This window comes from Amblyomma mixtum, chromosome 8 (genome assembly GCF_055824585.1).
Source record: "Amblyomma mixtum isolate Tamu chromosome 8, ASM5582458v1, whole genome shotgun sequence".
Taxonomy (NCBI): Eukaryota; Metazoa; Arthropoda; class Arachnida; order Ixodida; family Ixodidae; genus Amblyomma; species Amblyomma mixtum.
The window spans coordinates 105,899,702-105,911,926 of NC_143019.1; the positions used below are offsets into that span (position 1 = coordinate 105,899,702).

General features: G+C 47.3%; 1 protein-coding gene across 1 annotated transcript in view; it reads right to left on the reverse strand.

Moving 5' to 3' along the window:
- Positions 1-1,934: 1,934 nt before the first annotated feature.
- LOC149333795 (uncharacterized) overlaps positions 1,935-12,225 on the reverse strand; it is a 30,820-nt gene continuing 20,529 nt past the window's right edge. The window contains exons 9-10 of the mRNA XM_089558783.1: positions 10,503-10,594; positions 1,935-3,408 (exon numbers count right to left, since the gene is read on the reverse strand). Coding sequence (XP_089414909.1) covers positions 3,245-3,408; positions 10,503-10,594 — 256 coding nt within the window. The 3' untranslated portion in view covers positions 1,935-3,244. The remainder of the gene's footprint in view (positions 3,409-10,502; positions 10,595-12,225) is intronic.

Here is a 12,225-nt window from a genome sequence, read left to right on the forward strand (position 1 = left end):
GTGGTCAAAACTTTCTCTCAAAAAATTCTTATCTGGTCCAAATCAGTGGATCCAGCAGTACAAAGAGATTACATCCCAGAGGACACTTCTGGCATGTTTTCAAATGTCATGACCATTTCACACAGCAAGTCTGCTTCTATATGAGCATGTGGGAAAAAAATATTTGCAGCCTCTCCTTTTTTCTACCATTTATGGCACACTCCTCCAAACAGTGCCAACTGCAAATCTGCGGACTCTGCTGGCCACATCCTGTAAGTTTTTTACATCTTTAGCTTAATCATGCTAGTTCCTCCAGTTTTCAATTAGCTCTTTCCACATACCCCTATCCACAAGTATGCGCATATGTGCATTCGGTGTCAAAAGTTTCTGGGGCACAAGTGTCAGCAAAAAAACATAATTCCATGCAACGTGGGCAGATAAGCTGAAAATGACAGGGGCTCTGCAGAGTTCCCATCCTAAAGCACAGGCTGCAGTTTTTCATTTCAAGGCACATCTAGAGTTGGGTACAACTCCAGAACGAAGCGGCAGATGCCCCTCAAAGGAGGCCTTCCAGCCAGTGGTGTGGAGCAGTTTTCATGACACTGCAGTGGTTAATCCGATTAAACCATGGTCAATTCCCTTTCATCTGCTACACCCTTAATTCCCTTTCATCTGCTACACCCTTAATTCAATTCCATCTGCTACACTCTGTGGTTTAGTTTATGGGGTTTAACGTCCCAAAGCGACTAAGGCTATGAGAGACGCCGTAGTGGAGGGCTCCGGAAATTTCGACCACCTGGGGTTCTTTAACGTGCACTGACATCGCACAGCACACGGGCCTCTAGAATTTCTCCTCCAAAGAAATTCAGCTGCCACGGCCGGGATCGAACCCGCGTCTTTTGGGTCAGCAGCCGAGCACCATAACCACTGAGCCACCGCGGCGGCTACACTCTGTGATGTCATGTCTGCAGGTACAAGGGGATTAACAATGAAGAAGGATCGACATCTGAGCTAGTTGGTAATGCATCATGAAAAAGTTTAGCGCACTCCCGACGAACGACGAGGGAGACAAGACAACACAGGCGCCTGTGTTGTTTTGTCTCCCTCGTGTTCGTCATAACAGCACTAAACTTTTGAAGCGAAAAGCTTCACTAGGCTCGTCAATACCGCGCTTCGCGTGAGCCACGCCCGGGTGCACCCTTCCTCCTCGCCACCGGTTTATCCTTCGCCGCTGCCGCGTGGTCTCCGCCGCCGTCCTAAGAGGAGACGGTTCTTTCGCAGGCATTGCGATAATGCGTGAGTGGCAGCAGCGGCCATAAAAGAGGGCGTGCGCCATGGCGCACGCTCCATCGCCACTTCTCCTCCTCGCCACCGGTTCGCCCCTTGGCTCTGCTGCGCGGTCTCCGCCGCCGTCCCAAGAGAAGGTTCTTTTGCAAGGCGTTGCGAGAACACACGCGTGAGCGGCAGCGGCGGCCGTAGAAGAGACGCAGACATTCGCCATGGAAGGATGAAGAGAAGACCCAGAAGTGGTAGCGAGAGAGCTGGCTCAAAATGTACACCGCTATCGTGGTGCTCCCAGTGCATTGTGCGCGAACTGCGACAGCCATGACGTCAAACAAAGCATAACTGCAACTTTTCGCTTGTATATCCAGGCTTAACCAGAGCTAAGCCACTGCCAATTTTTTTCGTGAGGGATTCACCACGAGTCATGGGAATCACTCAAAATCTTTGGCCGGAGGGTCTCCATTGAGGGGCATCTGCTGCTTTGTTCTCGAGTTGTATCCAACCAGAGCGACAAATTCAGATTTTTGGCAATGCGTATGTGCCGTAAACTCCTGATGCAAGGTGTAGAAAGGGATCTAGTACCCGATAAAGTGCCAGGATGTCAATAAATGTGCACGTCCCAGTGCCTGGCGAATGTACAATACGCCAGTCAGCAGTTTACAAGAATCGACTGAACGCTGTAAAATAAGTTTATTCAAGCAGTGTCACAGAGTCTAAATTTGTACGTATCACAATCCTATTCTGTGCACAATTACATCTTATGATATTGCACGCACTGCACATCACTCTGGCCCACATTGGATCCCTCATATAAAAATTTAACTTCCAGGTACTCAAGCCCATACAATGCAATGACATGAACGCAATGCTCCGATGACAAGGTGAACTACGAAGAAGTCACACTGCAAACAGAGTATTGTAAACAAACAGGCTTTTTAAACAATAATAAAACCTTTGGAAAATCAATGATAATTAGGTTACGATATTTTACTATAAGGCATCACTGTAACAAATAGCTCTGTAAAACTCCTCATAGGAGAGTACACAATAAACGTCTGAAAATAGGAATCAGCACAGTAACATTCAGCCCATTCCAAGCATCACAGTGCAAGAAATGTCAAGCTTTCAGTTGGTACTTGACGAGTAAGCACCCCGTACTACATATAGCTATGTATTTAAAAGCAAGCCAGCATCGTGCTAAACCGGGACAGCACGGGGACTTCCTTTGGGCAAGTGCAGCATAGGCAGCAAATATTTCCCCAAAATAAATGCAATCTTCCTTCAGCAGGAAGCTCGTCAACCATCAGACATGAAACTCTGTTAGTTCAAGATGAGCTTAATTTCTACACGCCTGGGCCATGCACAAACTGTAAAAAGTGAAGTGTTGACAAAGCTACATTTATTTTTGTGCAGTCACTAATTTTCTGCATACTTAAATTTGTATGTTTAATGAATGCAGAGCAGACTAGTCAAAAATGCTCCAATTTTGGTGATATTTAGTCAAAACACTGACCCATATCCACAATATCTTCACCATGGAAATGTTCTGAAGTATGATGCTGCTAAAGCAAACATAACTCCACCATCATAACTTAACACTGGGTCAACAGAATGTTAGAAAAGAAACGTATAAAACTCGACACCGATTCTAAGCAGCACATGCCAGCACTAAGAGTAAAGTAAACAAGTAACACTAAAGAGAACAAAGTTACATAATGTAAGCAAGGCCAACAGCTTTAATTCACTGGGATAAACAATGACCCCATAAAAACAGAAGTACTAGACATATATGCACAAATGTTTGCTTCTACCAAAGATTTAATCACATATTCGCAAAGAAAAAGGGCTAATATATCCACAAAGGAAGGAAGACAAGAAAATAGCAAAAGCCACCCGGTTTTAAGGCGGAAGTTTAGCCAGCCCGGCACCAAATTTGAAGTGGTACTTGGAACATGATGCATTGTGTTTGTAGTGGACTCGGTCACTCTACCACTTCCATGGTGCACGAAGACTCAAAGGTCTGCTTCGCGGGAAGCTTCCAGGGCTCGGACACGTATCCGGGCTCAACGCACACCATCTTGGTGTACTCGTCGTCGCCAAAGTCCGCCATGGCAGCCGCCCCTTTGTCCCACGGGTTCCAGATAACTGAAATCCCAAGTTTGCCCGTGTTGGGCATGAGGTTTGAGAGGAAACGTGCAGCACAGCAGGGCTAGCATGTCCGAACTTTGAACACAACTCTATTTAAACTTTGTTCCTATAATGAAAACCAAATTGTTTGGCTCTTTCTGGCTAGGCTTACATTTCTTTGGCAGAAAAACACTCACCAAAGGGAACTTTCTTTTTTTTTTTGCCGCTCTATCAAAATTCAGAGGGCACTTTGTGGACCTATAGTGCGGTGAGGCGGAAGCCTTAAAGGGATACTGAGGCGGTTTTCGAATCAGCTAATTTTTTACGGTTTTGAAGTAGTGTCATTGCTGATCACGTCTGTGAAATTATTTTTTCGATTTTGGCTAAAACAGTGGCGCAATCACCAATTAAAAACGCGATGTTCAAATCTCCCGCGCCCCGCGCGAGCGCAGGAGAGGAGAACAGCGGAGAGGGAAACCTCGTCCATGTCGGCCATCGTGACGTCACGTTGAGGAGCCGGGGATACTTCGGCGCACCCGAGCAAGCTTTCAGCGCGCGTTGTTTCTCGTGCTGCGTGCGTTGTGACGTACAAAGCTTGTCAGCCGACCTTGAGAATCAGATTCAACACGAGGTACTACTCTGCGCTCGTGTCCATGAACAAATACGGCCGAAACTGTGTCGTCTTCCACTGTTTTTCGCAAAATCATAAGCTCGCAGCGGAAGCGCTCGCTGCTGTGACGAAGAATTCAAGCCGACCAAAGCAAGCCTACTCTGCTCGAAGCACTTTCGTAAGAGCGGCTACATGCAGAGCTTGTCCCTAATGTGACCTCTTGAGATTTGTCGAAAAGGCGCGGCTGAACCATGACACAGTTCCTTCGATTTTCTCGCGCAGGAGAGGCGTGTCACCATTCCGAAGAAGCGCCTCTTCTAAAAGTAGAAACATGCTCACTTAGCCCCTGAAGAAACCTTATAGAGGCTCATGCATGTGTCGCTCTCCTCAGCTTAGGTGCGGCCAGACCACCTGAGACGTGCTCAGCAAGGCTCGGTTAGTGATTTTATACTCGGTTCGACGTGTCCAAGCAAGCAAGCAAGCAGAGCAGAGCAAAGCACAATAAAGCAAAGCAAGCATCGAAGCTCTTCATATGCGGCATCTCGTTTAATCGTAGCTAAGCGATCAAAATGAAAGCGTTCGACGTTCTGATTTCGAATGCAAATTTATGAGAGAAATGAATGCCAACCGAGTTTTTGCAAAAACACACCGCAACCTTACTCGGTTTCTGCATGAAGTTGTGGCAGCGGACGAGTTGCAGCTAGCTTGGCTTTTAAACACACATATAGTTGGCCACTACTTCACTGAACCTAAACTGCAAATCTAGGAAGGGCGAACGTTTCCGAGGCAGCGATTAATATTTTCTGGCATCTGCTGAATGCGTCACTATCCTGTGGTCACATGCCTCGCAGTGCTTGGCCGTTGCACTTCGCTAATTTTGACACCAACTTTGTGCTGCTTCATCGTTTCCTTGAAATACTTCCTTGCCCCAACCTGCAACGCCGAGTACTGAGAATAGGATTTTTTGTACTCAGCGCTTTGGGCCTTTTCTTTAGGATGACGCTCTTTCAGGCGAGCCAGGAGGCTTCTGGTGGTGGTAATTGACTTGAGTATTGTTCGCACCCCTTCCTTTCCGAGAATACGAGCCGAGGTTGTGCTGGCACCTTTTACGCATGGTCTGCATCGCGTCTTTGACGCTGGCGTATGCTTGTGCTAGGCGTAGAATTTTTTGCTTGTGTCTTGCTTTCAGGTGATATGTGGAATGTACAAACTGTAGTATCCTTTTCTTTGGAGTTCAGTAAAAAAAATAGTCGCCGTATTCGCTTTTACAACGCCACGGAAAGCTGCGATCTGCACTCAACGCATCGCCGGATCCGCATCGGCAGCTTCTACGGTCCTCAAAATGACGTCACAACCTCTCTTGACCAATCACGGGCGGCAGCGCGCCGCGTGGCGTGCCCCGCGGCACAGGCTGCATATTTCGGCTAAAAAAGGCAATTCGCGCTTGTTTTTGCCTTATTTGGATGCGATATTCCAGTATACAGCATGGAAAACTATAGGACGCCGCTGCCAGCCTGATTTTCAAAAAAAGTGCTTCAGTCTCCCTTTAAGCACAGTGCTGCTGCTTGTGTCAATGATGTGCGGTGAAGATGTTAAGCTTCGCCTCTAAGAGTGGAACGCGACAGCGTCTTGCAACGCTGCCAGGGAGTCCACAGAACAGCATCGCCGTTCGGTAAATTGGTTTTTGAGGAAAGGAAATGTATCTGTCTCGCCTATCTCGGTGGACACCTGAACCTCACCATAACTAACGGGAAGGGAGGAAGATGGGAGTGAACAAAGACACCATATTCACCAGACGCGCCTTTGTTCATCCTAAACCATAAAGCTGGCATGGCGGAGTGGATAGCGTGCTCGTCTCACACTCTGGAGACCGGGGTTCGATTCCCGAGCTCGACCAGTTTACTACTCGGTTTTATTTATTTATCTGACCTGACTAGAAAGGTTAATTGGGCTAATTAGGAAATTAAGCAATGAACTCAACTCATTCCCATTTACTTTGAGCATCACTATACGATCCCTGTAATTGGTTGCATGGTTACTAGCCAAAGTACAGTTGGCCCCGTTTGAAATTCGCGCGCTGTGACGTCACGACCATTTCGACCAATTGAAAAGCGTGACATTTCTGTTGACAACCTCTGCTTACAACGATGAGGCATTAAAGGCTTCCGCCTTAAAATTTGTGTCGTCAGGACTGAAATGGACCCCGCTATCACGATTTGAAGGTGAACAGCAGACTAACCCAGCCTCAGAGATCTGCACTTTAAAAAAAGCCCGCCACTGTCTGCAAGACGAAGAACCGAGCGTTAACCGAAACTATGCCGCCATTTTGTCCCCTGACGTCATACTCATAGTTCCACCTCTATCCACCATACTGGACCGTGATGTCATCACTGGCACATGGCAGGGGGTTGTTTCTACAATGCTATAGTAGATGGCGCTACAAGTCTCAGTGCGAGATGTGCTGCTGCTTTCCAGTTGCTGCCACAGGTGGCGCTGTGATCTCAGGGTGGTAGCCAGACCCCACGAAGTCTCGAAACGCGATGAGTAAGAGCTAACACTCTTAAAAACTGTCTTGGTGTCACTGTACTTGCTTGCGAAACCAGCCAGCGGTAGCTAATTTCTTAGCCGTTTCTGTCTCACGAAAAGCTTTTGCTACTCGAAGTTTACAAAGATCCCCAAGTAGGTGCTTTGCTATTAGAACACAGTAATCTACTGATACAAGCCGACTTTGATTTGTCCATAAAGGCTGGTCAAGTGTCATCTTCATGCAGTGGGCATTCAAAGAAGTGCTTGCTGAATTATTAGTGATGCGGTTATGAAATGCACTAATGTGCACTGGAGAACTGGTGGCTGAAGCATAATGCATGTCGGTGCTCGTGGGAATTGAAAAAGCACAGTGCGCCGCACGGAACCCTTGGATTCACTTTCAGATCCTCAGTGAAATAAGGGGTAAGGGGTTTCCTTACCTAGGGTAATACCCAGGGTAAATAAGGGGTTTGCTTACCCAGGGTAAGGAGAAATTTCTCTTCAAATTCCAAGTTTCTGCGAAAGCTCTACGGATGCAAGGGTAATCATTCAGTCGTCTAAATTTACCGTATTTACCCAATTCCAACGCGCACCTATTTTCGGGGAAAAATAAGTCTTAAAATCGCATGCGCGTTGGATTCAGGTGCAAATCGAAACTGCCCCATAGCTGCCCATCGTAATTGCCATTATATGATGTGGAAGCTCACTAATAGCTGGCAACCATGGGAGCACGTTTGCTCGCCGTTTTCTGCCTCGCAGGAGCCATTTTCAAACGATGTGGTGCTTGTCATTTCTGTCAGCAAGTGTGGCACAAAAGAATTCACGGGACGAACCGCCTCCCCTCGCTTTTGCTGCGTTTAAGACATGAGTAGCAAGCTATAGCGTCGTCCGCAGCACGACAGTGGTGTTCTCCGGCGGGCTCTCCGTGCGAAATCATTTTTGAGAATGGATGGAGCGGCCACGAAGAGACGTCGTGTCCACCACGAGAATAGCTTTAAGCGCAAAGCTATTCTGCTCGCAGAACAGAGTGGCGATAGGCATGCTGCTCGTCATTTTGGTGTGCCAGAGACTTGCGTTCGCGACTGGCGAAGACTGAAGAGGTCAATCTTTGAGTGCGAAATGTCAAGCAAAGGCCACCACAGTCCGCAAGCGGGGAGGTTTCCCGACCTTGAAGATGAGCTGGCTGACTTCTTGGGCAGCTTCGTGTGGAGCACATGGCTATCACCACCGTGGTGCTCAAGGTGAAGGCCCTTGAGCTTGCGCACAATCGAGGACTCTCAAGAAGCCAACTCAAAGCAAGCCGGAATTGGGTCGCAAGATTTATGAAGCGCAAAGAATTTTCGCTTCGTAGACAGCGCGTTAGAATCGGAGCTTGAAATTTTTTTTGGTGCTGTAAATTGGGTGTGCATTGGAATTGGGTACATACGGTACTCTGCATGGGGAGGGGATCCCTCTAAACACAATGAGTGGCAACTGGAACAAGATTTGTGTGCATGTGGCAGTAGAACCCCACTGTTCCATTTTTTGTGGGACTGGGCAAAGAGCAGGCATTTCCAGGCAAACAGTGCAAAGAGCCAGTCATAGCAAGAAACACCTCTGTTTATCCGCATTTCGAAGCACGCACAGCATCCAAGCAATTTGTAAACATGGCCTCCGTAGCAGCGATCTTGCTGATGTGACGTTACATCTAAGCTATTTAAAGGCGACCGAACCAGGTATATGAGCCTCGCCAATGAACATCGTTTTTTTTCCGCGACTCACAATGATTTCAGCACCTCAAAAACTAGTCTCGGAGAAAGAACGTCACAGAGGAGAGAAGAAACCTATTCAACATATTCAACCCTGTTTTCTAGGAGCTGCAGTCGATACAACCTACTATGAAAGAGGGTGTCCGGCATTGTTCTCACAACGGCCCTTTCCCACCCCCTATTTTTTCTTTGCAGGCTTCTCCACATGACACATGAGCATCCTGATTGCAACACAGCTATGACAGCTATTGTCACGCTGTAGTGACGGCAGTCCAGCGGTCAGGAAGACAGCAACAAGATTTGCAAACGAAGCTTCTTATTGGGACTCACTTCAACCCGCAAAAGAACTAAAAGCACGGCAGCGGCGTAAGCAACAAACGTGCTCGTCAGTCGTCGAACTACGAATGTCCGCTGCTCGCTAAATCGCTCAATTTAAAGCCGGCAAGGAAACTTCCAGATAACAGTTCAAGATCAACCACAGTAATCTGGAAAAACGTTGATGCAGCTCTTCATGGCTGTGATCAATCGTGATTAGTACAGTCGCTTCTCGCGTCACGAACAAAAATGACAACAGCCCTTTCCTGCAGCCATGAGCGCGAACAAATGGACACTACAATGATACGTGGCACTATGACGCATGACAGCTATGTCTTGTGCAGAATGGGTAAGCCAGACTGGAGGCTAACGAAAAGCCATTTGGATAGGGTCCTCACATTCATCGAAAGCAATGGATCTCAGCTGGTTTCTAGTTCCTTTTGCACTGCAGCGACGACGCTAGCAATCACTTCTCTGTTGCCGACGGCGGTAGGCATAGTGGCCAGTGCTTCATAAAAGCACGTCGCTACCTGACGCTTCTACGCATCTGATTCTATTCCTTGGGTCATGGCCACCTTCTGGCCATCAGAAACTGTCTAACACCTTCATTTTCCGCAGTTGTCACTAATTTTGGCCTTGTGAAACCAGCAAAATGTCAACAGCACCAAACACATTGAATGCATTCTGAAATGGGTAAACCATGCGAAAGAGGAAACTATGCTGCACATTGCTCTGGAGAAGCGCAGTGCGGTCATAGCGGGCTGTATGCAGCAAGAAGGGTAGAAAACAGTGGAAATGCAAAGGCCCTGGCAGCCCATGAGGCATAGTGTGAGGCATAGACGGCCCGGTGTCATAGAGCACAGTATGTAACGAATGATATTAGGCCGTGTATGTGAGTGAAAATTACAATTTGAGATGCGTACAGGAGTGTTGAGCAGTGCTACAGGTTGATTTATACTGAGCGTGAAATTGCCTGGAGTTCATTTAGACTTCATTATATCCCACTGCAGGAAGATTTTAGTTTAGTTTATTAGTTTATTAAGGTTCAACATCCCAAAGCAACTCAGGCTACGAGGGATGACGTAGTGAAGTGCTCTGGACAAATTTGACTGCCTGGGGTTTTTTAACGTGTACTGACATCGCACAGTACACGGGCCTCTAGAATTTCGCCTCCATCGAAATTTGACTACTGCAGCCGAGATCGAACCCGCGTCTTTCGGGTCAGCAGCCGAGTGCCATATGCGCTGAGCCACCGCGGTGGGTCACAGGAAGATTTTACTTAGTAGAAACAAGATAGAGGTACATGAGTTTGTATCAGAGCTTCCAATATTCATCTATTAGATCCCTTATTTTGTTGTAAACCATACTGTTACAGTGAAGTTTCACTGCACTTCCAGTTCCAGGACCGGCAGACAGTTCTCTGCAGTTTTTTTTTTTTATTGCTATGAAAGTAGCTCTCCTTATATAGCACTGCCTTTTAAAAAGCACTTATAGTGCAACGCTACATTGAAGAAAGGACACACAGCTGATGGCTGCCAGAGTGCATTTGTGTGCAGATGGATGTGTGTTGAACTTGGCTTAAAAAACAATTACAAAGCTTGAACACAATTAAAAAGGGTTTTAAATGATGAAAACTACATGTGCAAAACCTCAGTGCTACCAAACTGTATCGTGGTGTGTGCACAAAGTTCCACATTATGTCCACGTTCACCTGGCTCCTTTGTCAAAACCCCTGGAGCTTGCATAAGAATGTAAAATGAAAGGAAAAGAAACTGCAGTCAGCTCTATAGACAGTTCCCACAGATGCGTCATATTGCACACGGGTGCCCAAGTTAGACATTAAAATTCCTCCTCTCCTTTCAAGCGCAGTCTCCTGAAAAAAGAAACAGTCGCAGTGAACGAGGAGGACTGACCCGTGTCCGGGAAATGGGTGGTCTTCTTGACAATGATTCGGGCCTTGTCTGCCACGCTGCACGTGTGGGTGTCGCTCGTCTTGAGGTACACCCTGCACACACATCCCCAGAGGGGGAGAGAGGGGAAATACCGCACTTACAAGATTGTAAGCCGACACAAATTTAAGTTGAATCCCCCATATCTCATGAGGACAAAAACTACAGAGAATGTTTGCTACATTCGAATACGAGTGAAATCATGGGTTTGTGCGACGTACAAGACGACGGTGAGCATGCAGTGCCACGGGACGGTGTAGATGGAAGTTGATGAAGATGGCGCTCTCCAATGCACAGCGCGAGAGTGTGGTGCAGTTCAACACTAGGCGTGTTGACTGTGGCGATAGACTAGTGGTCTCGCTGAGCGGCCCTTAACCCACGCAGCTGCGAGTTTGACTCCAAGTCACGGACATTGATTCAATTTCTTTTTCTCTTTTTATGGTTTGACCTCTAACTCCGCTGAAGGTCAAAACTAGGCACCCGGCAATCGAAGCACAAGGTCCCGTAGTGAAGCTTTCGCTTGAAAAAACTTGGAGGTCGCTTAAGCTTCACCTTCAATAGTAGAATGCGATAGAATTATTGGACCGTTGCCGCTTATCGTCAGCCGCTATCGGCTGCTGCGCACGGGCATGCCCATGGGCATATTCCAAAAAATGCATTAGTCACTGAACTACTCGTCTGCACTAGCACCAGTGCCCTCATTAGCACTGCTGTCGTGAGCACTGCTGCAGTCGTAAAGCACATCGTTTTAACGACACCGTCCAGAAAAACACTGCACTTCACAAACAGTTGCCTCGCAAAGTCGCATGGAACAGCTGAAAATTTGCCTCGCTACAGCTGCTACACCTCTATCACCCATTCCGAGATGTCGAATTGTGGCACGCAGTTGTTCGTTTTTCCGGCATGAAGAATGATAGCCATCTTGAATGCAGCCATGAACGAGCGCCGGACGCTTACTGGACCCGGAGCACAAATGACAACTGATGCCGCAATCGTGTAAATATGGTACGATTGGGCACCCATTCACCCACACTGCTCACAGGGTTCCAAAATCAAGTGTTCAGAAAAATTTGTTCTGCACAGGCACGCCAGAATGCATCATGCGCAGCACATGGCCTCTGCCTTGTGGACTGATGGCAAGACCTGTGCATGAGGGCAACTAGATTTTATGGTGGGATATACATAGACAAAGGGAAACTATAAAAGAAAAATGACAGGTGTAACATTAAGAGACCGGAAGACAGCAGAGTGGGTGAGGGAACAAACGCGGGTTAATGATGTCCTAGCCTAAATAGTGAGAGAGAAATGGGCTTCAGCAGGGCATGCAATGCGTAGACAAGATAACCGATGGTCATTTCATGTAACGGACTAGATACCAAGAGAAGGCAAACGTAGCAGGGGGCGGCAGAGAGTTAGGTGGGCACAGCGAAGTCCCAGTTGGCTGCACGGGTACTATTTGACTACTATAGTATTACGACATCAATAAATATGCTCTGTCTAGAAACCTTTGCGTTAACAGCTAGTGCTGCAATTAAAAAAAAACAGCAACCTTGCACAAGATATAAGTAGCACAGCATACTCTCGGGTTTCCTAATGTGCACTGACATCGCACAGTAAATGCATTTTGCCTCCATCGAAATGTGACTGCCATGGCCAGATCGAACCCGCGCCTTTCGGGTCAGCAGCA